We start from the raw sequence: 24,581 nt of genomic DNA, 5'->3' as shown, positions 1-24,581 counted from the left end.
GGGGAAGAGTAGCTTTGGTGAGGGTTGAAGTTCTAGGTGTTCTGCTTGCTTTTGGGAGGGGAGTCTGAGCATCTCCAATCTTTCTTCTGTGAAATGGGTATTTTGTAGTGTCCACAAGAGTTTTTTAGACTTCCAGCTCCACCCCCGTTCTTCAAAAGGTTCATGACCACTGCACTAATGCCAGTATTATGATGAGGGTGTTTGGAAGAGGTGCATGCAAAAGGATAGCAGGCTTTAAAAAATCAGGGTTTTATTTTGTTTCTTTTAAAAAGAGGCTTAAAACTCCCCACCAGATTTGTATCCCATCCAGCTCTAAGTTGCCACTGTGAAAAGAAAAAGAGAGAATTTAGGGAACACTAAAAGGTGTCAGAGAGCCAGGTAAAGGTACCCCTGACCATTAGGTCCAGTCACGGACGACTCTGGGGTGCGCGCTCATCTCACTCTATAGGCCGAGGGAGCCGGCATTTGTCCACAGACAACTTCCAGGTCATGTGGCCAGCATGACTAAGCCGCTTCTGGAGAAACCAGAGCAGCACACGGAAATGCCGTTTCCCTTCCCGCTGGAGCGCTACCTATTTATCTACTTGCAATTGACGTGCTTTTGAACTGCTAGGTTGGCAGGAGCAGGGACCAAACAATGGGAGTTCCCCCTGTAGCAGGGATTTGACCTTCTGACTGGCAATTCCTAGGCTCTGTGGTTTAGACCACAGCACCACCCACGTCCCTATCAGAGAGCCATAAAAAGGTAAAGGGACCCCTGACCATTAGGTCCAGTCATGACCAACTCTGGGGTTGCAGCACTCATCTCGCTCTATAGGCCGTGGCCAGCATGACTAAGCCACTTCTGGCGAACCAGAGCAGCGCACGGAAACAGTTTATCTTCCCGCTGGAGCGATACCTATTTATCTACTTGCACTTTGACGTGCTTTCAAACTGCTAGGTTGGCAGGAACAGGGACCGAGCAACAGGAGCTCACTCTGTCATGGGGATTTGAACCGCCAACCTTCTGATCAGCAAGTCCTAGGCTCTGTGTTACCAGGGTTCAAATCCCCACCTGGCCACAAAGATCACTGAATGACCTTGGGCCAGTCACTGCCTCTCAACCTAGCCTACCTCACAGGGTTGCTGTGGGGATTAAATTGCGGGGGGATCATGTACACCAACTTGCACCTGTTGGAGAAAAAGGTGGGATATAACTGTGCCATGAATAAAGTAAGTTTCATGAATTTCAGGCATGAGAGAGAACTTGAATCACTGTCCTCAGATTAATCGCGGGTTCCACATTTTGGAGCAATATTTCCTCCCTGCAACTGCCCTTAAAATGTGGACCCTTGATGACGGTCCTGGTCAGATCGTCCAGATGAAGCAGACAGGTTTTTAATAGTTAGTAGAGTGTCGTGATTCTTTTGCCAGTCACCAGCATTTCCTACCATCCCCCCCAGGAGGCGCTCTTGTTCCTGAATTTGGCATTCAGCTCTAACAAAAGTAAGCCAAAAGTGGCAAATTCATTGGCAAGAGCACCACCTGCGAGAAAGAAGGGGGGGAATTCCCTGTTTTTCACAAAGAGTGCTAAAAACTGGGTCTGCATTTGTTCGTTTGCTTTGTTTACCCCTGATTTCCCTTGCGCTGTTGTTTGCACGGCGCTTGGATTTCGAACTGTAAGTTCCTAAGGCAGAGAACTATTCCCTTTTGCTCTGTTGAAAGGGTTGTGTGCACTGATGGCACTACAGCAACATTTTTTAAAATGACATTTCCGGGATGTGCGGGGAGGAGGAAAGCTTATTATGCAGTGGCAACCCTTGAAAACTTGCTGGGATGTGCCCCTCCTTATCCTCTGGTACCATTGTTTAATCTCATGAGGGGTGAATTTTTGCCAGATGCAATTTCTTCTTTATCAGATTCCCCAATGAGAACAAAAATGCTGCGCTCACGCTGACCCTTCTGCAGCCCTCCCTCCAGAGCACGAAAAGCAAAATGCCACCGCAAAGCCACCACAGCCGCCCTTGCCTGCTGCAACATCCCGGCCATATCCATCATTCTCTGCCCAGGTGGGTCACTCCCCAGGGTGCCCACCCTCTGGTTCCCTGGAGGACAAGTCTCTTCTGCGCATGATCTTTTACACCTGACCCAGCACTTCAGCTGGGCGCCTGAGCCCCCAGAGGGAATAGCAGCTGGGAGGACATGTTTTGTGACTGCCCTAAATTGGCTGCCAAAGATCTGGAGGAAACACGTGAAGGTCGTGTATGACCTGAAGATTATTTTTAAGAAGCGCCTGGGTTGGATCAAATATCCACCTGGTTTCCAGCTGCTGCCGGATATCTCCAGTCCAGAAAGTTCCTAGTCAAGGATTAATCAGAGACATCCAACCCCTGCTCTTTCCTAGGGTATATTGTATAAGAACCTAGGAAGAGCCCCACTGAATCGGGCTAAAAGCCCACTGAGTCCAGCATCTTGTCCACACAGTGGCCAATGTCAAGCCAGCAAGCAGGAATTGGGCACAAGAGTCCTCTCTCCTCCTGTGGGTACCTGATACAGTGGTACCTCGGGTTACAGACGCTTCAAGTTACAGACTCCACTAACCCAGAAATATTACCTCAGATTAAGAACTTTGCTTCAGGATGAGTACAGAAATTGCACGGCGGCGGCAGCAGGAGGCCCCATTAGCTAAAGTGGTGCTTCAGGTTACGTACAGTTTCAGGTTAAGAACGGACCTCCAGAACAAATTAAGTTCTTAACCCGAGGTACCACTGTATTCAGAAGCATTGCTGTCTCTAACAGTGGAGACAGAGCAGAGCCATCATGGTTAGTGGCAGGGCTTTCTTATTTTTATATTTTGCTGGAACTCAGTTCTGGCACCTCTCAGGTGGGTGCTGTTGCCATTACAAGAGAACGAGGGAGGCCTTCATGCCAAATTCTGGCACCTCTTTTTTCTAGGAAAAATAGCACCAGCTAGCTAGTGGGCACTGATAATCTCCTCCTCTGTGAATTTGTCTAATATTCTTTTAAAGCCATCCAAAGTTGTTGTCCACTGCTGCCACCTGCGGGAGCAAGTTCTGTAGTTGGAATATGCACTGTGTGAAGAAGGACTTCTATCTGTCCTGAACTTCCCCTTTTCAGCTTCATTGGTTGACCATGGTTTCTAGCATGGAGAGGGAGAAAAGCTTTTTTCTGTCCACCTTCTTCATGCCACATTTAATTATACACACTCCTATCAGGTCACATTTTACTCACCTTTTCTCTAAACTAAAAAAAGGTCCAAATTCATTTCCCCATAGGGGTGTCGTTCCATCTTCTTGATATTTTTGTTTACCCATTTCTGACCCTTTTCTAACTCTACAATATCCATTCTGCGGTACCTCTGATCATGGACATGAAGGCCTAAATACGGTAACTGTCCTTGTTTGAAGGAACTGAAGGAAGGGATTGAAGGAATTGTTGTCTGCACCACAAAATACCCATTTCACAGAAGGAAAAATGGTGATGGCCAGGATGCTGTAATGGTTAGAGTGTCAGATGATGACCTGGGAGACCAGGGTTCAAATCCCCACAGCCATGGAGCTTACTGGGTGACCTTGAGGGACCAGTCATTGCCTCTCAGCCTAACCTACCTCACAGGGTTATTATGGGGATTAAATGAGGAGGGGGAGAACCATGTGCGCCACCTTGAGCTCGTTGAAAAAGAAAGTGGGATATACATGCAATGCAATGGTGCTCAGAACGCCTCCATTAAAGCAGGCAAAACACCCCACACGTCCAAAACAAATAGACAGCAGCAAACACAGGGGAAACAAGAACACCTTCCTCTCCCTACACCCCCCCCCCACAAAAAAGAGGGACTCAGGCCAAACCACACACCAACCTACTCAATTAAGAAGAAATAGTGTTGGGCAGAGGGTTTTGGTGGGTCCCCAGAAGCTATATGTGAGGTCACTGTGGTACCCAATGGGTGCCACGTTGGAGGCTACAGAACTAGAGGCTGTACACTGCTGTCATGACTAGTAACCATCTCAAATCTGGCAGTTCTCAACTGGGAGAGAGTTGTGACAGTGAATCTGGTTTAATACCAGGTGGCTTTTCATAGTACAGACAGAGCTTGAATGTTCTCCCACTGCAGCAGTGGGGGAGAGTTTGACTTTTAGAAAAGGATGCCAGCGTCACTTAGCTGTGAAGAGCCTCAAATGCCTCTGTTTTGGAAGTGCAAGGCAGTCTATAAATCCCCAAATGACAATAATATGAGGAACAAATAACTTTTTACCTTTTTCCTCCATCATCATCATTTTGTGAATGTTTATTGCTGAATTTTGTTCTTCCTCTCTGCTGCGTTGAGGATAAGCATCTGTAGACACAAGTGAGAAGCAAATAATGAATTGTACTAATAGATAGGAAGGCAGAGATATTCCCACACTTCCATTAGCTTGGTTCTTCCAGTGCAGAGTGTGAGCAGGTTGCTATGAGGCATGTGGATGCTACATTTATTTTCATGCTGGCTGGGATTTGGTTCTGCTTTCGGTTTTAAATTAATATTTATAATGGGTGCAGTTTTTCAAAAGGTTTCCCCCCCCCCAGAAAAAGAACTCCCTTTTAGAGTATTATTAATTTAGAATTCCTAATAAAATAAACATTAACCAGTATTATAAATATAAATTATCATCCTTATCAATTAAACAACAATTGCAGGGGGTTGGACAGGATAATCCTTGGGTAAATTCAACTCAACAGTTACATGATTCTAATTTAAAAGTACAGAACATTAAGAATGAGCTGTGTATGCAACCCAGCTATATCTAAAAGTAAACCCACTGAAAATAGATATAAAAAAAATAAAAAATGTCCAGTAGCACCATGTTATTGTTGTTTAGTTGTTTAGTCGTGTCCGACTCTTCATGACCCCATGGACCAGAGCACGCCAGGCACTCCTGTCTTCCACTGCCTCCTCCAGTTTGGTCAAACTCATGCTGGTATCTTCGAGAACACTGTCCCACCATCTCGTCCTCTGTCGTCCCTTTCTCCTTGTGCCCTCCATCTTTCCCAACATCAGGGTCTTTTCCAGGGAGCCTTCTCTTCTCATGAGGTGGCCAAAATATTGGAGTCTTAGCTTCATGATCCGTCCTTCCAGTGAGCACTCAGAGCTGATTTCCTTCAGAATGGATAGGTTTGATCTTCTTGCAGTCCATGGGACTCTCAAGAGTCTCCCCCAGCACCATAATTCAAAAGCTTCCATTCTTCGGTGATCAGCCTTCTTTATGGTCCAGCTCTCACTTCCATACATCACTACTGGGAAAACCATAGCTTTTACTATATGGACCTTTGTTGGCAAGGTGATGTCTCTGCTTTTTAAGATGCTGTCTAGGTTTGTCATTGCTTTTCTCCCAAGAAGCAGGGGTCTTTTAATTTCGTGGCTGCTGTCACCATGGAACCCAAGAAAGTAAAATCTCTCACTGCCTCCATTTCTTCCCATTCTATTTGCCAGGAGGTGTTGGGACCAGCGGCTATGCTCTTAGTTTTTTTGATGTTGAGCTTCAGACCATATTTTGCACTCTCCTCTTTCACCTTCATTCAGTAGCACCTTAGAGACCAACTAAGTTTGTTCTGGGTCTAAGCTTTTGTGTGCATGCACACTTCTTCAGATACACTGAAACAGAAGTCACCAGACCCTTATATATAGTGGGAGGGTGGGGTGGGGTTTTTCTCAGGAGGGTAGTGGGAGATGGGCGATTGACTCAATGGTAAACCTGTTGAAGACTGTTAAGGACTGCAATTAGTCCTACAGGAAAAAGCAAGGGATCATATGCAGATGACTAGCATATGAGACAGGAATCCAATATCTCTATTCAGACCAGGTCTCTCCATAGTTTTCAGTTTAGTGAAAAGTTGTAATTCAGCAACTTCTCTTTCAAGTCTGTTTCTGAAATTAATAATAATAATAATAAATTTTATTTATATCTTGCCCTCCCCAGCTGAAGCTGGGCTCAGGGCGGCTAACAACAATCAAAATAATCCAACGGTTCTAAAAACATTTCATTATAAAAATTAATTAAAATCAAATTGATGGCAACCATTAAGCAAAATTCTGTGCAGATTGCCAGAGGGGGGGGGGGTCAGGCTGCGCCCTGACCAAAGGCCTGGTGGAACAACTCTGTCTTGCAGGCCCTGCGGAAAGATGTCAAGTCCCGCAGGGCCCTAGTCTCTTGTGACAGAGCGTTCCACCAGATTGGAGCCACGGCCGAGAAGGCCCTGGCTCTAGTTGAGGCCAGCCTAACCTCTCTTATTTTGTCCTAAGAACCCCAAGTGAATCATGCCCATTCAATGGGTCTACTCTGAGCAACACTATCATGTACCACACACCCAAACCTGCACAGAAGCTTAAATATGGATCTGCACATTAAATTCAAAGCACAAGTCTCTGCTCCCCCCCCCCCGCAACCCTGGAAACTGTACAGTGGTAGCTCGGGTTAAGAACTTAATTCGTTCTGGAGGTCTGTTCTTAACCTGAAACTGTTCTTAACCTGAAGCACCACTTCAGCTAATGGGGCCTCCTGCTGCCGCCGCGCCGCCACCGCGCGATTTCTGTTCTCATCCTGAAGCAAAGTTCTTAACCAGAGGTACTATTTATGGGTTAGCGGAGTCTGTAACCTGAAGCATCTGTAACCCGAGGTACCACTGTATGTGCTTCGTTAAGGATGTTGGGAATTGTAGCTCTGTGGATGGAGAAACTAGAGTTCCCAGGATTCTTTCGAAGGCGATGAGGAGTCCTGGTACTTTATACAGGGGCCGTGGTTCTACCTCAACAACCTAAAAAGGTTCTAGCGCCTTAGATGCGAACTCATTCCCTATTAGGGCAGAAGCTTCCTTCTGCAGCAGCCCACGCCATCAGAGGCAGGATGGGTTATTTAATTAGCAGATTAATTGTGACATATAATCTTTCAGGAGAGAGGGAGAAGCGGGCGGCGGAGCAGCGGGTATCTGCAGGAAATGCTTTTTAAACAGGGCTGCAGAGTGAGAGTCAATCTGTTCCTCTCCCGCCACCAGGTCTTTGTCGGGGAGGAGGGGGGTGACGCCGGCTGGTAATCCATTCGGTGATCCAGGAGCGCAAATCTTCCTTTATCCCTCTCTCGGAGTCCGTGCCCCCGCCCAGCTGAGCCGGAGCTGCTGCTGCCTCTTTAAGAGGCCGGGGCCTGGCGCTGGGATAGGGGCGGGCTAAGAGGCTTGCAAGGCAATGCAGCAACAGCAACAGCAGAAAACCGGAGACTGGCAGGCACAGGCAGGCAGATGTGTGTTCGGTAATGAAAAGGGGAGATAGCCAGGGGCCCCGCTTCCCTGCAAAGCGAAATGGACCGGCAGTTTCTCAATTGCATGTTAGCGGGGTCGTCTGTTTGGGGGGTTGTTGTTGCTGCTGCTGCTGCCTTGCACCGGGTTGCAAAAGGCTGATTCCCAGTCCTCCCAGCCCCGCTCCATTTTTTTAAAAAGGGTGCCTGATAATATCCGCTTTCCTTCCCACCCCTGATCTGCAGGAGACAAAGCCGAAAGCTCGCCAGGCCGCCGCTATTGCCGCTGAATCAAAAGCCGGCTTTTATTTCAATTTCGGGCGGGGGGAGCCGGGGAGCGTCGGCTCAGAAGACCTCTCGGTAGGCCGGGCTGTGCCCCCAACTTCTCTCCCCACCGATTTGCCTCCGCTGCCCGCAATGCTTTGCAGCTGATGCCTCGCCGGAGCAGCCAAGATGGGGTTTTTGCACCAGTTGTATCTCTTGCTATGGAAGAATGTTACCCTCAAGCGACGGAGTCCGGTTAGTAGGGGGGGGCGGGGGGGTTGTGCGGGTGGAGTTGGCTGAAGGGTTTTCTTTTCTTTTAGGGGTGGGGGGGGGGGAAGAGTTATCTTCAAAGACCTGGGACTCGAATGCTGGTGGCAGTGGGCGGGCAGGATTGGAACTCACCCCCCGCAACACCGTTCCTTTTATTTTTAAGCACCGGGGCTGCAAGGCCCCCGGAGGACCGGGCAGGCTGTGAGCACATATGGTTTGCTTTTTTCTTTAAAAAAGACAATTTTCTACTGGGGTTAGGAAAGACCCTTCCCCTAAAAAAAGCCACAACTCTATTAAGGCCGCAAGTGGGGTAATGGGGTGCTGAGAGAAAGCCACCCCTTCTGATTAGTCTGTGTTTGGGACAAGGGTCTCTCACCTTCCGCCGCCCCCCCCCGCCCCCCCAATTCTGGTTTGACTACAAGAAATGAAATTTGTAACGATGCTTCCATCTCCACGCTGCTTTGGATGCTCCTGTTTTAAAATGAGAGGGGGTGAAGTGATAAGGGAAGGACCCCCCCCCCCTTAATTGGGAGGTGGTTAGGAGCTCAGTGCTGTTTTGGGTGTTCTGGGGGGGGGGCTCCTTGCTTCCTCAATAGACCCTGCCTCCCCCCCCCCACTAATTTTTAGTTATTTCTTGCAGTTGTTGTGGATTAACCTGCAAAAGGTTGGTGAGGTTGAATCTTCCAGTTTCGGAATGTGGTCATTCAACATTGCACCCACATTTGGGGTGTGCTTTCTCCTTGCTTCTCCCCCCCCCACACTTTTCACCTCCTAAATGTGAGGCAGAAAGGTGAACAGGGCTGAAGAAAGCTTTTCCTTGCACCACACATTGTTAACCTGTGGAACAGCTTGCCCCGTGGTGCTTACGTGGCTCAAAAGAAGGGATAGATGGGGTTATTTTGGGGAGGGGTATCTACTAACTGCACAGTTCAAAATGTATCTCTCTTAAAATATTTGTGGGTTAAAAAAAAAAAAATAAACATCGTATCCGACCATTTTTACCCCACTCTCCTATGTAAAAGGTATGAGAAGCATTTAATGGGTGCATTCCAGTTACTTAGCTGAGTTGGTTAGAGCGTGGCGCTTATGATGCCAAGGTTGTAGGTTCAATCCTCATTTGGGAAAGCTGCATATTTCTGCATTACGGAGTTGGACTAGATGATCCTCGGCATCCCTTCCAAATCTAGGAATCTTCTTATTTTTTGAGCAGTGCCACCCCTGTGTGTGTGGTGAGAATAAGTTTTAATTTTTTAGGAAGGCTGTAGGGCTGCCCTATAACATTTTGCCTCCTTAAAGAGTCTGGACTGTGCTAGGCAGTGTCTGGGGCTCTTTGGGTCCCTTATATTGTCTTGGAGAATACTGGGGTGCACCATTCAGATAGCTTCACTGACACCTTTAAAAGTTGGGTCATTTTAGGAGGATGGAGGCTAAGGTGAGATTTAAATCCAGTTTCCCCCCCTGGACTGGGTCTATATTTAGACTCGCTGGCATGCAGAACTCCTTGCCACAGGAATTCTTGATTGCTTGTAAAATTCATGTGCCTCTTTAAATAAAGGTTAAAAGGAATAGTCATATCAGCAGCCACTGGTTATGATAACCTTCCAGCCTCCTTTACCAGAGAGAGTAAATTTTCTAGTTACTAGTTGCTGGGCATCAACAGCAGCATGGGATGGATATTCCCATCATGCTTTGCTTGTGAGCCTCCCTGGGGCATTTGATTGGCCAGTGTCTGTTGGCAGAATACCGATCAGATGGACTGCTGATCTGGCTTAAGAGTGCCTTTTTTTTTAATGAGGGATATATAATTCTTCCTCTTTCATTTACAACTCAGAGTTGCCTGGCCTTCTAAAAATATAAAAATATGGAGGCATAGGTTCTGTGGTTTCCTTTCCAAAACTGAAGCACAACCAGCCCAGATCCCAGGCAGTTGCCCTGTCCCGAGACAGAGCAGGATAGCGCAAGGCTATGGAAATTTTCCTGTGGCATGCCATGGCCGCCTTGGTTGAGATTTTGGCTGCGATCTGTTTCCCTCCCTCTGCCGGCACAGCGGCCTGGTGGCTGCTTGGCCTCCAAAGCCTGGCAGGTGGTCTATTTATAAACAATATAGGATAAAGAGTGGGGACAGGGAGGCTGCTAGCACCCATCCATCCATCCCAGTCTCTGCTGTGGGCACCACCTTTGCAAAAAAGCTCCTGCAGCTCTCACCTGTGCATAGCCATGGTGCAGGTGTGCCCCTCCTAAGATTTATCAACATCCTCTCCCATATGTTGTTTGGAGAGAAATACTTTCTGTTGCTGCACAGATCGGGCTGGCCGTGACCAGCTGCGGGTCCCTGCTCTGGGGTGCCTCTTCACTGCCTCATCTCCCACGTGCCACCTGCCCAAGCAGCCAGGTCTCATTGCTCCGCCGCTCCCCCCCCCCCCCCAATTCCCTGACTGTGACAATCTTATGTGGGTCAGGTCTGTCTCCCTCCCTCCCTCCCTTTCCAGTTATTTTTTAAAGTCTCTTCTTTCCCTACTTGTCAAACCATCCAGTGCAGCTTTGCTTGATCTTAGATGTGAGAAAGATTGAGAGAGAGGTGGGAAATGATTGGGGCTTTATCCTGACCCTTGCTAGATTCCTCCTTCCTTTCGCCCCCACGCCGCCAACTGTATGGATTCATTTTGGGAAGGGGGGGGGAGAGAATCTGTCTTGTCCCACAATACTTTAGCCGGCAACCAGATTTGCTGGAAGGCTGTTTTGAGAAAGGGTAGCCTGATAAGGCTGCCACTTTTCATACTTATGTTGATACCTCTGAGTTGGCGCCACCAATGCCTTTTAAAGGGGCTGGAATTGTCTGAAGAGTTTTTGACCTTTCATTTGATCCAAAGTATGGGGGTCTCAGGGGTTAGGAAGAAGAGCTCTCTGCATCTGCACTGGGCACTCGAATAACAGGGCAGGGCTCAGCCTTGGTATTTCTAAAGCTCAGGTGTTGGCCTTTCTTCCCGTGGTTTCTACCTGCGTCCTGTATGAGTCTGGGGTATTGCCACATTTCCTAGTTCAGCTCTCTGGTCACTGCGCTGGAATACTCTGCTGAAGCAAGGCAGCAAGGGGCATTGATTTTCCTTTCTTCCCTACAATATATGTGCATTCTAATGAAGGACTTTTGCAGGATGAACCCAGATCTTCCTAGGTAGCCAGTGTAATATTTTGCTTCTGTGGAGAGCTTGTAAACAAAACAAAAGTAGACTGGGGCCAGGCCTTCAGGGTTGGAATCTGTTTCTGGGGGCTGGATGGTACAGAGAAAGTACCTCTGAGCATGTTCTGAGTACCTTGGTTTTGTCGCTGAATAACTCCACACAGCTAGAATGTGGAAACGGTGCTTGTGAGTCTGACTGCGGCTTCCAGGAGGGTTTGATCATAGAATTGTAGAGTTGGAAGGGACCATGAGGGCAATCTAGACCAACCCACAGCAATGCAGGAATCTTTTTGTCCCATGTGGGGCTCAAACCCACAACCCTGATACTAAGTCTCATGCTCCACTGACTGAACTATTCCCATAATTTATTCTCTTGGAATAAACCAGTGGTCATAATTGCCCAGTGATGTTCAAGCTTGCCCATGTTAGATAAAGAGGCATTATCACCGAAAGAGGTTCAGTTTCTGCTTCAGCTAAGAATACATGGTGGCCTTGTTGCCCAGAGATCTGATTTCTTATGATTTTTGACTTCTTCATAAATGATCCAGAGTTAGGGGTGAGCAGTGCAGTGGCCAGGTTTCCTGGTGGTACCAAATAGTTCGTGGTGGTTAAAGCAAAAAGGAATTGTGAGGTGGTCTTATCTCTCCAAACTGGGTGAATGAGTCGTAGAATAGCAAATGCAGTTCATTGTAAGCAAGTGTAAAGTGATGCACATTAAGACACACAAAAAATCCCTAATTTCACTTACACACTTGTGGGGTCTGAACTGGTGGTGACTGACCAGGAATGAGACCTGCCAGTATCAGAATTATATAAATCTAAATAATTGCTTTTGGAATGCTGCATACAGTTCTGGTTGCCCTGCATCAAAAATGAGATTGTAGGAAAGAGCGAGCAAAATGATTCAGGGGAATGTTTGACGCTTTTCGGTTTAGGTGTTGGGTGTAGAATGTTGAGTAAGCCTGCGGTGGAAGGTTGGAGGTGCATGATGTAAGTAAAACGATGCGTTGTGTGGAGAAAGCCAAGAGGGATAATATAAAAACCTAGCTGGGGCATCAATGAAATCAATTAGCAGTCAATTCAGGACAGGTGAGAGGAAGTTCCTCTTCACACAACACATAACTACAACTACAAGTAGAATGCGAAGATGCCCTTTTGCCCACATTGTGTGTTTTTGTGTGTGTGGCAAGGTGTATTTACCAGCAGTGTAGAAATTGAGCCTTCCTGTGCAACACATTGCCTTTGTGGGTGCAACGGCAGCCTACTGCTATATTGGGTTTTCTGCCTATTGGTAGGTTTTTATTCTGTTTGCTGACTTGGTGCGTTACTGCATTCGCGAGAGGTGGTGCGCTCTCCTTCCGTGGAGGTTTTTAAGCAGAGGTTGGATGGCCACCTGCCATGCAAGATCTACTTGAGATTTCTGCATTGCAGGGGGTTGGAACTGATGACCCTCAGGGTACCTTCCAACTTCTGTGGTTCTGTTCTTCCTCCCTCCTGCGGTTTCCAGGAACTGGCATTCAGAAGCTCTACTGCAGGGGTCAGCAAACTTTTCCAGCAGGGGGGCGGTCCACTGTCCCTCAGACCTTGTGGGGGGCCGGACTATATTTGGGGGGGGGTGAAGGAATTCCTATGCCCCACAAATAACCCAGAGGTGCATTTTAAATAAAAGGACACATTCCACTCATGTAAAAACACACTGACTATCTGCAGGCTGGAGTTAGAAGGCAGTTGGGCCGGATCTGGCCACCGGGCCTTAGGTTGCCTACCCATGTGCTACCGCCTCTGACTTCAGAGGCAGAGCACAGCTATTGTGGCTAGAAGCCATGGCTAGCCTTCTCAGTGAAACCTCTCTTACAACCATCTGAATTGGTGGCCTTCACTGCTTCCTGTGGGAGTTCCATCGTTTAACTATGTGCTGCGTGAAGAAGTCCTTTCTTTTGCCTGTCCAAGATTCAGTTGCTTCATTGGATGCCCCTGAGTTCCAGCGTTAGGAGAGATGGACAAAAACTCCTTTCTAGCTCCCCACTTTTTCATACGAATGCTTATCTGTGTTCATCTCTCTCATGCTTTCTGCCCCTGGCTTTGCTTGCTTGATTTTCCCTTAGCTAAAAAGGCCCAAATTTTGTAACCTTTCCTCATCAGGGAGTTATTTCTGCCCCTCATATCATTTGGGCTGCCCTTTTCTGCACCTTTTCCAGCTCTATGATGTCTACAAATCCGGCTAATTGTGTGTGTTTGCAGTTTGGTTTAGGTGCTAATTAATTTCTGTGTGAGATATTTTTGCTGGTAAACGTGTGGTGGAGTTAGCATTGCAGGGTTGGGCACTAGCCAAGTAACAGCTACACCCCAGCAGGGGGGGGGGGGGCTTTTTTGCAAGAGTCCCTGGGATCTGCTTCAAAGAGTGCACTGACCCCCTGAGAGACAACACTGACCCCCCAGGGAGTGGGACCTCTCGCAGGGGTCCTCCAAGCATGAGTGAACAGTGTTATGCAGCAGCAGTAAAGCCAGTGCTATTCAAGGCAGCATCAATAGAAGTCTAGCACAAAGGACAAGGGAAGTAATAGAGCTGCTCTATTCTGCCTTGGCCGGATCACACCTGGAGTTCTGTGTCCAGTTCTGGGCGCCGCAGTTTAAGAAGGATATTGACAAGCTGCCAGAGGAGGGAGGCCAGGATAACCAAGGGTCTGGAAACCAAGCCTGAAGACCCACGGTTGAGGGAGTTGGATTTTGTTTAGCCTGGAGAAGAGGAGACGGAGAGGCGAGGGGATAGCCATCTTTAAATACCTGAAGGACTGTCACATAGATGATGGAGCAAGCCTGTTTTCTTTTGCTAGGACCTGAACCAGTGGGTTCAAGTTAGAAGAAAGGCAATTCCGGTTAATCAGTAGGAAGAACCTTACTACAGTAAGAGCTGTTTGACTGTGGGCTCCCTTGGAAGCTAGTGGCCTCGTCAGTGATTCTTTGGCTGTGAATTCTTGCATTGCAAGGGGTTGGACTAGATGACTCTGTGGGTGCCGTCCAACTCTACACGACTGTGTGGAATGCTGGAGCCGCCACTGGAAAGGAGCCAGTATGCCCGGAGAGCAGGTGAATGTAATGGGGGCCCTCCCGAGAGAGTGCCTGGTTGCAGTGGGGGGGGGAGTCCAGCCTGAGCTTCTGATGCCTTTTGAAGGGAGCACCTAGGGCCTTGCACAGCCTGGCCCTGCACCCCAGAGGTGAGATGGCTGTGACCTTGCTGTGCTGTCACTGTTTGTGCTGCCTCCTCTCCCAGAAGGACCCTGGGGCTCACTCCACAGTGAATTCAGCCACGCACCCAGCTGCGACAGCCAGCCGTGTCCTCTCTCTCTCCTCCAGCACCGAGGTGCAGCACTGAATGCATCAGGACAGGACAGGCTGAAGCAGCAACAGCCAGGCCACACAGCAGCTTCAGCTTGGAGACTTTTCAGGGGTTTCCTTATACTTGAGAAATCAGGACGCCTGATTTAAGTGCAAGAAGAAGATGTAGTGGTAGCAGCAGTAATGGAATAATATTTTTTAAAATAATTTTTATATTGCTGTTTCAGAAAATACCGAAGAAGTTTACATTAGAGCAGCAACAAAATTCAAATAAAAGCAAAAGCTCTTAATAACACCAAGGGCGATGGCAGAGGTTGGGTGGCCATCTGCCAGGGATTCTTCAGTTGTGGTTCCTGCATTGCAGGGGGTTGGGCTAGATGACCCTTTGAGTCCCTTCCAACGCTATGATTCTGTGATTTTAGGAGCCTGCAGCAGTGGGTCAAGGGGAAGAACACTGGTTGAATAGAGGAGGTTTTAGTGGGTGGCTAAACACCCAGCTGTTGGTGCTGGCTGAATCCCAGTATGGAGTGTTTTCTATGTTGCAGGGGCCACAAAAGACAAGGCCCTTCTCCAGCTTCCCACCCAGTGGACATCTGCTTAGGCGCAGTCAGGGAGGGCACCTGCAGACCGTAGTAGGTAATTTAGTCTTCCCCTCCCTCGCTGTTCCTACTCTCCAGAGGTCCATAGCATCATGCAGAAAAAGCAGGGGCGTGCTAAGAGGTGTCCCTGGAGACCAGAGAGCGACTGGAGGCTCAGGGAGCTAAGTGGGGCTACGCTCAGTTTGGTCTGGAGGCTGTAGCAGCTGGTACAAAATACAGAGGCAAGGTTGATTGTGGGGCCCTACTATCACCAGCATAATAAACCATTGCTTGTAGATTTTCAATGGCTGCCAGTGTGCGACCGGGCCAAGTTCAAGGTGTTGTTACTAACATACAAGGCCCTAAACAACTCAGGTTGCTTGAGAGAGAGCCTTCTCCCTTTATGCACCCAGTGAATGGCTGTGGTCTGTGGGAGAGTTTCTCCTGCAAGCTCCAAAGACCTCAGGAGCCAACTTTGCAGTAACTCGGAGCAGGGCTTTTAGTGTGGCTGCCCCTGTCCTGTGGAACGGCATTCCTGTTTGAGATACTGCAGGTGCCCACTATCTGCACTCGCTAGAAGAAGTGGGACAGATTTTTGCCCCATCAGGTTTTCATCCCAGCTGCATGAATGGGTCTTCACCATGAGTGTCCTCTGGTTATGGTTTTAGCCTTGGTTGAAATGTATTTGTTCTTGTGTTTTTAACTGTTTTTAATAATCCCATGTGTTAATTCAGGCATGTCCTAATCCGGCCCGCCAGTCGATCTAATCTAGCCCCCGTGGCAGTCTACCTCCTGGGGTAAAATCCTAAAAAAAGCTTAAGAACTTTGGTCGGCCCTCATGCATGTTCACTTCATCAAATCTGGCCCTCTTTGAAAAAAGTTTGGGCACCCCTGTGTTAATTACATTGAGAAGTTTAGAAAGCCATTATTAAATTAATTGTAATAATAGCTTTTAACAGGAGCTACAAGGAATGGCAAATGTGCCTTCCTGACTCTTAAAATCCCTTTCTCTCCATAAAAATAGTAATCAGCTATATCCCTGACCTTGCCAATGGCCCCACACACTCCCACTTTTAAAGTGGGGGGCAGCACTATGAAAAGATACATATTTCAAACTCTAAGCACTTCTGGGCACCACAGTTCAAGAAGGACACTGACAAACTGGAACGTGTCCAGAGGAGGGCAACCAAAATGGTCAAAGGCCTGGAAACGATGCCTTATGAGGAACGGCTAAGGGAGCTGGGCATGTTTAGCCTGGAGAAGAGGAGGTTAAGGGGTGATATGATAGCCATGTTCAAATATATAGAAGGATGTCACATAGAGGAGGGATAAAGGTTGTTTTATGCTGCTCCAGAGAAGCGGACACGGAGCAATGGATCCAAACTACAAGAAAGAAGATTCCACCTAAACATTAGGAAGAACTTCCTGACAGTAAGAGCTGTTCGACAGTGGAATTTGCTGCCAAGGAGTGTGGTGGAGTCTCCTTCTTTGGAGGTCTTTAAGCAGAGGCTTGACAACCATATGTCAGGAGTGCTCTGATGGTGTTTCCTGCTTGGCAGGGGGTTGGACTCGATGGGCCTTGTGGTCTCTTCCAACTCTAGGATTCTATAAGAGTAAGGAGTTTCTGCACCATCTGCTTTAGACTTTGATAGGGGAAGCTGAGAGCAGAGTCTTGGTAGAAGCAGCCCCTCCACTCCACTCAGTGTTCTCCTCCTTCTTCTTCTGTTCTTACAAAGCCTGTTTTTATTCCAATGGTCAGAGTTTGGTAAGCTGGTGCTAGATGTTTAATAAGCTTGGGACCCAGGACCATGACACAGATTGGTTTTGAAAATGTGCATTTGCTGGTTTAGATGAAAAAATAGGTTGAATTTTGGGGAGGGGGATAAAACCAAGATCTGGCTAGCAGAGCTTACTCTGATGAGATGCCAAGAGGATTTTCTGGACCCAGTATGCTGTATGTGGTGGATTGGGCCCCCTGCCCCGCGGTCACTCTTTTAGCCAGAACTACTAGTTACGTCTACAGACTTCCTCTGGGCAATCCAGAGGTCTCAGTGGGCATCACTTTTCATTTGCAATGCATCTAGTTACCCTGGAAGCATCTCACAGATGCCCACCCAACCTCTGTTCAAAAGCTTCTAATGAGGGAGAGTTCACCACCTTCAAAGCACCAGAAAGTTCTTTCTAACATTTAGTCAGAATCTCTTTTCTTGTAATTTGAATCCATTGGTTCGGGTCATACCCACCAGAGCAGCAGGAAACTAGCTTTCTCCATCTTCCATGTGACAACCCTTCAGATATTTGGAAATGGCTAGCATATCACCTCTCAGTCTCCCGTTTTCCTGGCTAAACAGACCCAGCTGCCTTGACTGTTCCTCTTAAGACTTTGTCTCCAGACCCTTGATCATCTTGGTTGCCTTCCTCTGCACACCTTCCAGCTTGTCAATATCCTCCTTAAACTGTGGTGCTCAGAACCAGACACAGGACTGCAGGTGGGCCTGACCAAGGTGGAAGAAGGTGATGCTATTTCTTACCTTGAAAGTATTTGCTTCCTACCTGAACGTACTTAAGGATTAAACCTGGGGTTCTTTGCATGCAAATTGTATGCTCTTACAATGCACTTTGGCCCTTCTACGTCCATGTATCTTGCACTTTGGCCCTTGCACGTCCATGTATGTTATGTGTTGCTGTTTTGCATGCAACCTCTGAAAAGTGCCCTAGAAATAAATAGCAAAGATGGTAGAGATTTGAAAGTATTCACCAGCTTGAAATGAGTCCCTTTGTTTGGTTATTGTTTTTATGAAGGTGTGTGTGTGCGGGTGTTTGCTAAAGTTAGCTTGGCAGCAAGGACAAAAGAGGATTTGTTTTTACTTGAGGCAGCAGTAACTGCAGCAATGGGTCCTGCCCAGTTCTGCCAGGGCAGCTCGTGTGGGTTGTTAAAGGCACACTGTGTGTTTGTTCCGTGGGCTCTCTTCCCAGTCAGAAAGCCGAAAGCATGAGGCTTTGAAGCCATTAAGTGGAGTTCCTCTGTGTGGTCGCTGCCTGGTGAATTGTTATTTATTTAAGGGGTGTTCGAAATTAGCCAGCGCCAGGTGCATTTGCGACAAAGTGAAGATGCCTGGGTGTCAGGATGGCGCCTGACATCTCCACCATCTGGGGATCATTGGATCTGGACTGTTTCCAAACACTAGCGACACATGCTGTAGAATTCTATCAGTTCTGTTTTATCTGCACAATCAGAATGAATTTTTGGAACCAAAATGCTTTTTCCGTGCAGCCTGAGCAGAAGGCAATCACCATTAAGAAAAAGAGGTCGAAATAGGCCAATATATATGCATACTGGCTCTGGATCGAGTGACTTTTCTTTAAGTTCTCAAAGTTCTCAGCCTAGCTCAAGGTTGTCATCTGAACTAGCCAAGTGTTTAACTCAGTACACTGAGCATCAGAAACAGCTCTCTGCCCTGAGGAGCATCCAATCTAAGCTCTGGTTTGAGGTGGGGGCGGGTGGCGCAAGTGCAAAGTCATGTTTCATCTGAGGGTGATGAATATGGGGTTAATTCATTGGTCCCCTAACTTTTTCAGACCATCAGCCTCTTGGTTCCATGAACTCATCCCTAATGTCCCCTACTTTATAAAAAGTGTTGTTCAGAATACAGTCGTACATTGGTTGACGAACACCTAGCGACTCAAACGTTTTGGCTCCTGAACGCCGCAAACCCAGAAGTGAGTGTTCCGGTTTGCGAACTTTCTTTGGAACCCGAACGTCTGACACATTGGTTTCCAAACGTTTTGGAAGTTGAACGGACTTCCGGAACAGATTCCGTTCGACTTCCGAGGTACGACCTTGCCTCTTAGCCCCTCACCACCACCACCACCACCCCGCAATTATTCCCCTGCCCACTTTGGAAAGCACTGGATTAACATATGTACAGTAACTGTCTTTAACCAGATCAAGCCAATTCACTTCTTTAGCCTGGTATTTTGTACCCTGACTGGCTGTGACATTCCAGGACCACAGGCAGAGAAGGGTCTCTTCCTCCCCCACAATCTTTTTACCTGGAGTTGCCAGGAATTGAAACAGGGACCGTCTGCTTGCACAACAGGTGCTCTGCCTCTGAGCTACAAGCCAACTTCCTTACGACCACATTTAAAAGGTGGGGGGTTTTGAAGCAGGAGAAACAGTGGCGAACCATTTCTGGTCAGTGCACAACTGGGGCGGATAGCTGGTTCATTCTCTCTCTCTTTCCCCCTGCAACCCGCTTCCCCAATTGCAGGAGCAAGTCACACCAGCGCTGGGCCCTATTGCCGTCTGAATGGTTTGACTTCCCTTGCTGGTAATGAACCAGAAGGTTGAAGGCAGTTTTAAAAACAAACAAAGGAATTTATTCATAACTCTTGGAGAGTTGATTGTGACGATACTTGGTCCCTGTGAAATAGAGGCACTGATTTCTGTGTGGCATACGTGTGTGATGTCACACATGCAACATGTGTGATGTCACACACATCAGAAGGAGGTTATGAGGCCCAACAAGTCCCTCTGCTGCAGCGGGAACGCCCGACAGGACCCGGCACCTCAAAATTTGGGGTGGTCTCAGCCCTGTCCCCACATACTGGGGGGACAGATGGACTTAGCTGTCCTCAGCCCCATAGAGTTGTCCTGTATGCTGTGAAATGTCCTTAGGGCTCCAACTGAACTTGCTTTATTAAATTGCTAGTGACACCCTTCTTGAGTTCAGCTGAAGTTGGTAGTCAGATGGGTTAGAGAACATTTCCTGGATGGTTTTGAAGACTGGAAAGCAGTGTGCAGGGCTGACTTGTGGGCTCTGGAGCAGGGGAAGCTGCCTTATACCAAGTCTGACCAATAGTTTACAGTGTGCACCGACTGCCAGTGATTCTTAAAAGGCTTCAGGCAGGGTTCTCTCCCAGCCTGGAAATGACTGGGGTTGAAGCTGTAACCTCCTGCATACAAAGCAAATGTTCTACCACTGTACCACCGAGCTGCAGCTCAGGTTTTGGGTTACTGGGCAGGCAGCTGGAGGCGCTGTTTTGGAAGAGAAAATCCTTAAGCTGCATTTCTCCACCGGGGTCTACTTCTCACAAAACCTTTGTTTAGGCTGAATTATTCCTGGGACATGCAGCACCACCACCACCACATACACAAGAATCCTTGCATGTAGAAAATTAGCCTTTAAGAGGAAATGGATTGTGTCCAGTGTTAGTCCTCCGAGTAGACCCATTGGAGTTTATGGATGTGACTAACCGAGGTTCGTTAATTTCAGTGGTTCTACTCTGAGTCGAGAACTTAGTTGGCGACAACGGAATGTTTTTGTTATTTTTTATGTATATGAAGAATTATTTAGTTGTGTGAACCCCCACCTAAGAACACAGCCTGGCTGAATCAAGCCAAAAGGGGTCTATCTAGATGAGTATCTTGTTCCCTCAGTGGCTAACCAGATGTCCCAATGGCAAGCCCACAAGCAGGACCTCAGTGGGACAACAGTGCACTTCCCACTGATGTCCATTCCCCGTCTGCAGTCTGAAATTGCGCGACTCAGGCCACATTCACACCATGTACATAATTCACTATGTTGCCCCTTTAAACAGCCATGGCTTCTCCCAAAGAATTCTGGGAGCTGTAGTTTGTTGAGAGTGCTGAGAGTTCTTGGGCGACACCTGTTCTGTTCCCAGAACTACACTTTCAAAGTTACCCATGAAGAGAGGTTGATTGTTACACTATTCTTCCGAACTGGAATCACCAAACAACTCTCAGCACCCTTAACAAACTGCAGTTCCCATAATTCTTTGGGAGAAACCATGGCTGTTTAAAGTGGTATCATAATGCTTTGTGAATGTGGTCCCAGAGGGGAGTATAGTCAACTGAGTGCTGCTCATTGAAATTGAATGGATCTAAGTTGGCCATGCCCATTACTCAAGAGGTTTGCTCTTGAGTAGGACTCGCACTGTTTGAGCCAACCGCTTTCTGCTTTCGCACAAAAGAGCCATTAACTTTTATTACTGTATTGGCCTGAATATAAGCTGCACCCGAATATAAGCTGCACCTTTAAAATTGCGGGGGGGGGGGGAGAAAAAATACCCAAACTCCTGGTGCTGTTTGCCCCATACTCCTAGCTGCATACTGTAAGGTTGCGAATATAAGCTGCATTTTAACTTTCCATGGTCGGAATTTGGGGGGAAAGTGAGGCTATAAGCCAGGCCAATACAGTACTGTACTTTAAAAACCTGAACTGTTTCTAGGTCGCGGTTCCAGCTAAAAGGCATTGAACACCTGACTTGTTCAGAGGAACAGGTGGCCTAGGGTGGGCACCACTCTCCCCATGCTGTTCCCATGGAGATGTGAGAGGGAGTTTTGAAAAAAACTGTCACTTAGTAGATGTCCATCTCTTCTCCTCCTCCCATCTGTGTGGGAGCTTTGAAACCATTTCCGCACCTCACAACAAAAGTGGAACAGGTGCCGACTCTGGGCGTTGGTTGAGGGAGCAAAGGTGATGTTGTTTTGATAGGAGGGGGTTTTCCCTGGGCGTGAACTGGCTTAGGAACAAGGAAGGGAATGTTTATCACAGCCCTGTCTGCAAGCCAAACGGGGTGAAAAGGCATGCTCATATTGCAAAAGAGCGACCTTTCTCCGAGTAGAGGTGACATATTGAAAATCAGGCCTTTGCCTTTGCCATGCATGTAACATCCACTAGAAAATACTTAAACGGAAACAAAAACCACTCAGCTGGATGAGACCAGCATATCTTGTTTCTCACTGCTATGAACTTTGAACCTCTGGGGAGCCCAGAAGCAGAGCAAAAAGGCATCGTCTCTTTTCTTGCTGTTACCCTTCTGCAGCTGGCATTCTGAAGTAGACCACCTCTGAACCTGGAAGTCTCATTTTCTCATCACAGCTATTTTCTTGTCTGTATCATTCTTTATTGAATTTATATCTCACCTTTGCTCCTCTTGAAGGCACACAACTATTACAAAGCAAAGACAAAGCAAAATCATTCTAAAACAGATCAAGAGGTTCTAAAAACAGTTACAGATATCAGGGTTGGCTGGAACACGCTTTTTCAGCTACCAAATGCCTGGGAGTGTTTTTAACACTCTACTCCTGGAAGTTAATAATGATGGGGACAGACACACAGATCTCACTAAGGGAGGGCATTCCACAACTAGGGAGCCACCACTGAACAGGCCCTGCCATGGGTCAGTGACAACCTGGCAGCCTCCAGTGGTACCTCCACCAACAAAGCCTCATCTGCTGAATGAAGGGTCCAAGGCGGTTGGTATTGAGAAAAATGCTCTTTTAGGTATCGCTACAGATAAAGACTTCCTCCTCGGTTTGAATGTGTCCTGCTCCTTTGCCAAAGCAGTGTGTTCCGTAAGAGAATTGACTGGAAAGGCCTTTCTCTTGGTTTGCCCTAAATCTCTACTGCAGGTAAATCTTTCTGGTGCTGAGCCACTAGTTACAGTATTGCAAGTTTCCCCAGGTGGATCTGTCTGACGAATGCAGAGCTAGATGAGCTTTTGCTTTAATTCCAGTGAATTACAGTACTACTATTATTATTTAACCACAGAGCCACCCTACCTCCTGTAGCCTCAGAAGGGGAGGGGGAGGCAGAGGAAATACCGCAAATCCTGCTATTTTCCTCCCCACCTTTCATTTTTTGTTTTCTCTTCAGAAATAGAATCCTGTCTAGAAGGGTTTCAACCTGCACCACCTATAGGGTTGACAACTTTTTACTGGCCACTGCTCCTGTGTAGTTAAACAGCACCACCATCTACAGCCATTATCCAGGCATGGTGGCATCTCTCTATATGCCAAGAACAGCTTCACCTGAATTTGCACAATTCAAGCAGCTGTTGCAAGCACAAGAAAAAGCCTGGTCAGTGAATCTTTTGGCCAGTTGGCAACCGTGCCCACCTCTCTTCTCTGCCCTCCTTTTTTGCCTTATAGATTTTTTTGGTAGTCGTAATACCAACTTGACACACCATGTGACTTTGTGCGTGTGTGTGGTTGTGTTGTTGGTGATGAGTGTTGTGTGCTTGTGTGCTGCTTGCAATTCTAAACCGGATTCTGTTGCTATGGAAACGCAGCAAAGAATATCTTCTTTATAAGGCTGGGGCTTGTTTTGCAGTGGGAGCCAGCAAGAAAAAGGGCTGGGGGGGCGGGGAGAGACTGGTGGGATGGGGAAGAAAACAGGGTCAAGAGTTGCTGTGACCTGAAACAGACACTTTTTTTGTCTGGAAGGTGTATTTGTGTCCATTCCCTGCCAAAACAGTTTCACTTGAACATAGACAGCAATTATCAAAGTTAATCAATAAGATGATGGAAAATTCTTAGCTTTGGGTTTATGCAAAGCTCTACTTTTTCAAAAAAATATATGAAAAAGTTTCCATTCTCCCTCCCCCCTGGTTTGGGTCCTTGTAGTGCAGTTTATTTTGGGGGGGGGGGTCAAAGAAGCCCAATTCCAAACAAACAAACAAACCCCCAACCAGACAAAGATCCCAAACACATCTAAATTCCAAAAACACACCTTATGTGTTTGTTTTTAGAAGTAAAATATTTATGGAAAGAACTGCACAATGTGGTGTTTTTCTTTTGTTAAAACAGCCTTTATGAAAACTTGACACACATTTTGAGGTTGGCCTACTTGTTCTCTCTTTTGGTGCAGTGAAATGGCCTTTGTGGAGAACTGACATGTTTTCAAACATGGGTCCTAAACTGGCGATCTTTCCATGTAGATTTATGGAGTGGGTGGGTATTTGTACATATGCGTGTATCCACAAGTCCAGTTTTACCACATGGCTTTTGAAGGCTGGATTTGCCTCAAGGTTGGGAATGTGGTTGGGAACGATTGCTCCTCTTCACAGTTTTTTTTCTTCTCCCCATCAATGGTTGTGATAAGCCAGTCCTCAGGCATCCATTTTAAGGTGTAAAAATCATGTGAAATTAAACACATTCATGAGCTGCGACACAGTTTCCACATCCTGTGGAAATATTGCCTTGTGGTTTCTTCGCTGTTTTGGTTGCCACTTCAAAAATTGTACCTGAATCCTCCGCATTAAGAATGCCACAGATTTAAAACTGATTTAAATCTGATAGTCATTTCTTCTTTGAGAACTGTAGCTTGGGGGGGGGGGAGAGATTTCTGCCAGAAGAGTCTCAGCAGCCTCATCACCAGGGTTGCCTTTTACATTCCCAGAATCCTTTGGGGTGGAAGCCATGTTTTCCTCCCTCTTTTTATTTGTTTGACACATAGAGACATTGCTTTATGAGGGGTCCCATAAATATGAAAAGTGCCATTGGAGCTGGCAAGGCATCTTTTGTGACCATTTTGGCAACTTGTTTTTCACTGCCCATGGCAGCCATTTCGTGCTGGCACCCACACCACTTTTATCAATACATGAGTACTGGCATCTCAAACCCCCCCCCCAAAAAGCATAGGGAGCCTAGTATAAAAAGTACCAGCTGCACATAACTCTTTACCCATAACCACTACTTGTATTTTAATAGATTTGTTTGTGCCTAGTGCTTTGCCAGCAGAATTTTATCATGTGCTCGTTAAAGGGTTGACATAGTAAAAGCGGGAAATGCTGTATCAATATATTTAGTTATATATGGACGGGGTCAGATAATAAAGTTGTGAAGAAGACAAAAATGATATTGGACAATGTGAACCATAAATA

At 47.1% G+C, this 24,581-nt stretch overlaps 1 protein-coding gene across 3 annotated transcripts in view; it reads left to right on the top strand.

Moving 5' to 3' along the window:
- Window positions 1–7,169: 7,169 nt before the first annotated feature.
- Window positions 7,170–24,581, top strand: part of ABCA2 (ATP binding cassette subfamily A member 2) — a 106,295-nt gene continuing 88,883 nt past the window's right edge. Inside the window, exons 1-2 of one of the 3 annotated variants that reach the window (XM_081847397.1) lie at window positions 7,170–7,280; window positions 7,512–7,784. In XM_081847397.1, the coding sequence (XP_081703523.1) occupies window positions 7,719–7,784 (66 nt within the window). In that variant the 5' untranslated portion in view covers window positions 7,170–7,280; window positions 7,512–7,718. Of the gene's footprint in view, window positions 7,785–23,538; window positions 23,650–24,581 lie in introns of those variants that run through there. The other 2 variants (XM_081847399.1, XM_081847398.1) reach the window with 2 other exon arrangements.

Source organism: Podarcis erhardii (genome assembly GCF_964252035.2).
Source record: "Podarcis erhardii genome assembly, chromosome: Z".
Lineage (NCBI taxonomy): Eukaryota > Metazoa > Chordata > Lepidosauria > Squamata > Lacertidae > Podarcis > Podarcis erhardii.
Note: the sequence above shows the minus strand (reverse complement) of the source record. Positions and strands in the feature narration are given on the sequence as shown.